At 44.6% G+C, this 4,552-nt stretch overlaps 1 protein-coding gene across 1 annotated transcript; it reads right to left on the reverse strand.

Moving 5' to 3' along the window:
* Window positions 1-2,697: 2,697 nt before the first annotated feature.
* On the reverse strand, window positions 2,698-4,064 carry LOC119270802 (transcription factor MYB59-like). The gene is made up of 2 exons (XM_037552858.1): window positions 3,721-4,064; window positions 2,698-3,565 (listed from the first exon to the last, which is right to left on the reverse strand). The coding sequence occupies exons 1-2, from the start codon at window positions 3,896-3,898 to the stop codon at window positions 2,961-2,963; spliced, it is 783 nt and encodes a 260-aa protein (XP_037408755.1). The 5' UTR covers window positions 3,899-4,064; the 3' UTR covers window positions 2,698-2,960.
* Window positions 4,065-4,552: the final 488 nt, after the last annotated feature.

Consider the following 4,552-nt stretch of genomic DNA (forward strand, 5'->3'; position numbering starts at 1 on the left):
CTTTAGGAATATTTAAAACTCATGTTTTGAAAATTATTTTACATATATAGATGTGAGCTATGTATTTACAAATTTCATAATACATCTTTCCCTTTGTAGGTTACATAAATAATAAAAATATGTGGATAAAATGGATTTACTATTTGCTACTATGGACCAACAAAGTTTTTATTTTTTATTCCTTAGAAATTAACATATTCTAATAAAATTTCAACAATATATAGAAAACATCTGCATGCATATGTGCATCGACACTTTTTCAAATTTCTACTCCCTCCGTCCAAAATAATTGAAGTTCTACGTTTATCCAAATTAAAACTTGCTTAAGTTTGACCAACTCTATATAAAAATCTGCTAAGATCTGGAACACCAAATACACATAGTATGCAAATATATTTCATAAGGGATCTCATGATACTAATTTGGTGTTCAACATGTCAATGTACTTTTCTGTAGACTTGATCAAAATTAAACAAATTTGACTTGAGACAAATGCATAGATACAATTTTATGGAACAAAGGTAGTAGATATGAATTATTTACCCACCTGAATTTATTACTCAAAGTACTAATAAGTTGGCTAGTGTTAGAGATACGACATGCAATATGAATGACGAAGACCAAAATCAAACACAGGGGACACAAATTTTAACATGGAAAACCCCTCCAATGCGAAGGGAAAAAACACGGGCATCAGCCAGCGAAACTTCACTATATTGGGAGAGGTTACAAATGCCGGGGATTAATGAACTTATCGCATGCTGCCGCTTACAAAGGATCCGCTCCGCTTGTCAGAAGTTGACCTTTATACTTTATATGAATTTGGATCACAAGTTAACAGCAAGGGTGACATGGGTATTCCAGAACTGACGAGAGGTATTGCTGCCAAGACATATTGGCGACCTTCTGGATCAGTTCCCTGAACTGAAAAGTCTAGAATGTAAAGTCTGAAATAATGTTTCTAGTGGTTACAATAGAATAGAGACTCATTGTGGAAGACTGCTGTATTCTTTGAATCCCAAATTTTCCAAAAGAAGAGCTACAGACTTTGTAACTTTGTTAATACTCTACAAGCCCATGAGACAAGACGACACACTCTGCATTTGTGATGGATACTACCAAAAGTAGGTGTGATGGCTCATGGGTATACCAAAATTAGGTGTGGTGTGTACCGAAATTAGGCCTAGTAATTAAGTCCAAAGCGTACATCGATCTCATTCGTGCTTCCTCTCATATGTGCATGGAGTGGAGGCATCCTTCAATAGATTAGTTAGGCGTGTGGTGTAGTATCCTTCTGAATCAGAGCATATCTTGCTTAATCGCCTTGTTTGAGGCTTTTCCATGCTAAGCGTGGCAACCATCCATGCATGTTCCATGCTAGCCAGCTATCTAGATAGTGCCCTTGAATGGCATTGAACTAGGTAAAGAGGTATCTAGATCATTTGAATATATATTATCTACATCCATCCTAGAGGAGCAATATAATTAAGTGCAGAAAAAAGTGGGAAGATGAGGTTAGCATTAGTACCACATGTACCACTAAGAGCACCACTAGGAGCAAGAAAGAAACTAAAGTTTGTTTTTGATGAAGCACTAGCTAGACAGATGGAGTAAATTAGCAATGACCAAGATAATATTAGAAGTAATGCAAGAAAGGTAGCAAACAAGTTGATGCTGCTGCTAGCTCCTTATCACACACACCACCTAGCTTTTTGTCACCACAATTTTTAACTCCATGCTCCCTTATCACAACTACCTGGACCTCTCCTTATTTTATTTTTCAATTTTCCTTCACAACTTTACTTGCAACTTGCAACCACTGATCACCCACTGACGATCCCTGTCCCTATCTCACCGAGTAGTACTGCAGCTGCAGATCATCGATGAGAGCAGTGCTGCTGTTTGCGATCATGCACAGGATCCATTTGGAATTAACTGATTGAGATTGGGGCATGAAAAGGATGCATAGGAAATATTTCTTCTAGATGCAAGATGGCTAGAAAAAGTAGCTAGGACAGGGACAGGAACGATCAGATGATCATCTTCAGGTCAGCATCTTCATGAGTTACGTGCCCTTGTGAACCTCTCCTGGCATAGGAATTAGAGGCTGAAATAGAAAGGTATAGTAGAGGTTCTAGCGAGTTCTTGAAGCAATTATTAGATTCTGGGTATCAGAATAGATTGATTGATTGATCTCGGAATACATTTCTTATGCGGATTCTCTTTAATTATGAAGTACTTGATGGAATATGCTAATTCCGTTGGGTCTGTCTAGGACACATCTAGATGTGACATAGTTATGTCACATCTAACCTGATGTCCACTATGTTTGTGGTCTGTTTTTTTTTATCCCAGCTTTTTTTTTTGTTCCTTGTTGCTACGTTATTTGTGGGAGATTAGATGTGACATCCTTAAAAAACATCTAGATGTGAATTAGACAAACTCAATTCCGTTTATGCAAATTTCGCCAGCCTTTAGTTTCGATATCCGGAATTAAAGAAGGGCCTACTTCGGCATCAACATGATGAATGAATGAACATATCGTGTGTGTGTGTGTGTATTGCACAAAAACATCCAGATTAAATAGATTGAGGGGATATACTCATGGTGGTCAAATCTTTATTTCTTTTTTACAAAGTCCATCCGAGTTCTCAAGTACTAGTATATATAGTACAGCTAGTAGCTGTTATACATTGCTAAAACATTAAGGAGATATTGAAAATTATACCATAATAAAAATAATTACATGCATATGTGTAGTTATTACTCTATCATACATACACATGGAGATTACATGTACAAAAGCATAAATCCCAAGGCAGGCATGCACTGATCACATGGAGAGTACATATCAAGTCTCGTCTCAGCTAGGATATGACTTGGACGCATGCACGTAAGCATCTTCAGCTAGTTGGCAGCTAGTAATTGGCTAAGCAAAGATCGATCGTGTATGAAAAAGATCATGAGGCACCGGCGACGGCGAGCATCTTCTTGTACTCGACCTCGTCGTCGCCTATCCCCCAGAGCGAATCCGAGCAGCAGTAGTCCCACACCGGCGATGAAGGCGGCGGCACTATCATCGACGGCACGGCGGCTCCCCATGCGTAGGAGTCCATGATGGCGTCGTTCCAAAGGAGGTGGCTGTCCATGCCGATGCCGGCGGTGTAGAGCAGCTGGTTATCCGCTTGTTCCTGGCTGGCCGCCGTCTCTTGGTCGCGGTGGCCGTGATGTGAGTTGTTGTCGTCGTCGATCGTTGAAGAGGAGGAGCTGGACGTGGTGGCCGGAGACGCCGCCGACATGGACGTGGACGTGGTCGTAGAGGCCGAAGCAGCAGAGGCGCGCGTGTCCTTGTGGAGCTTGCGGGTGTGGGTGCGCCAGTAGTTCTTGATCTCGTTGTCGGTGCGCCCCGGCATGGCCTTGGCGATGCGTGACCAGCGGTTGCCCCAGCGGGCGTGGAGGTCGACGACGAGGCGCTCCTCTTCGGGGCTCATCCGGCCGCGCTTGAGGTCCGGGTGCAGGTAGTTGACCCACCGGAGCCGGCAGCTCTTCCCCGTCCGGTTAAGACCTGTCGCCAAGACAAACACAAGAGCAAGAGGTGCCGGCGGAGACCGAGAGCGTTAGCACACAAAGGACCATGGCTACATCATATTTTGGTCCCAGACATGCATGCATGCATGGCGCATGCATGGCACGGCATGGGTCACCCGCCACCTTGCAAACCTGACACCTTAGCTAAGAAATCCCAGCGGCGCTCGCCGAAGAGCCGCACGAACCACGCCAGCTTCATGTCCTCCTGCTCCGTCCATGGCCCCTTGCGGAAACCACCCGGTGCAACTGCTTCCTCCTCCTTCCCCGGCGACGGCGCCACCTTGGCCTTGGAAGCCTGCTTCGTCTTCATCGATGGAGATGTGATGTGAACACAGCAGCTAGGCACCAAGGAGCTACGGACAGAAGACGTTGGTGGTGCGGCTGGTGGTGGGATCAATCAAGAGCCACTTGACTCGAGGAAGAAACGTATGGAAATGGAACGGAATGGAATGAAGGACTCCACTTGGGAGGTGGTGTGGTCGACGGCCGTCTTATAGGCGGTCGGGCAGGGGCAGGGGCAGGTGAGGTCGCATCCATGGGCACACGTCATGGATCTACATGCTCTTTGCTTGCTTTTGCTTTCCTTTCGATTGGGGATAGAGGAGGAAGATAGCGATAAGCTGCCGGCCCGGCCGGCAAGTGGAGTGGAGGCTGATGTCAATGCACATCTATCACTAGTATATCAATCGCACCAGCCACCAGGACGGACAGTGCCGTGGATGATGGATCCATCCATCCATATATTTTTCAAGGGGTCGCATATGTCGTCCTTGCTGATGATTGCCTCTTTTTACCAAGTACAGCAGCACCGATCATATATTCGTTTCGTCGATCCGTGCTGGCTAGCTGGCCCTCCATTTCTCTCTCTCTCTCTCTCTTTTCCAAGAAACATCGAGTGAGTACAGCATAGACGCGTACATATCATATATGCACACCATCACCACTGACACCACATGCACGCAGC

Source organism: Triticum dicoccoides, chromosome 3A, assembly GCF_002162155.2.
Source record: "Triticum dicoccoides isolate Atlit2015 ecotype Zavitan chromosome 3A, WEW_v2.0, whole genome shotgun sequence".
NCBI lineage: Eukaryota > Viridiplantae > Streptophyta > Magnoliopsida > Poales > Poaceae > Triticum > Triticum dicoccoides.

Bases quoted from the DNA above. Each gene is read 5' to 3' on its own strand.
- LOC119270802 (XM_037552858.1), bottom strand. From the start codon at position 3,898: ATGAAGACGAAGCAGGCTTCCAAGGCCAAGGTGGCGCCGTCGCCGGGG. The intron at 3,566-3,720 runs GTTTGCAAGGTG...TCTTGGCGACAG, and splicing joins TTTCTTAGCTAAGGTGTCAG to GTCTTAACCGGACGGGGAAG.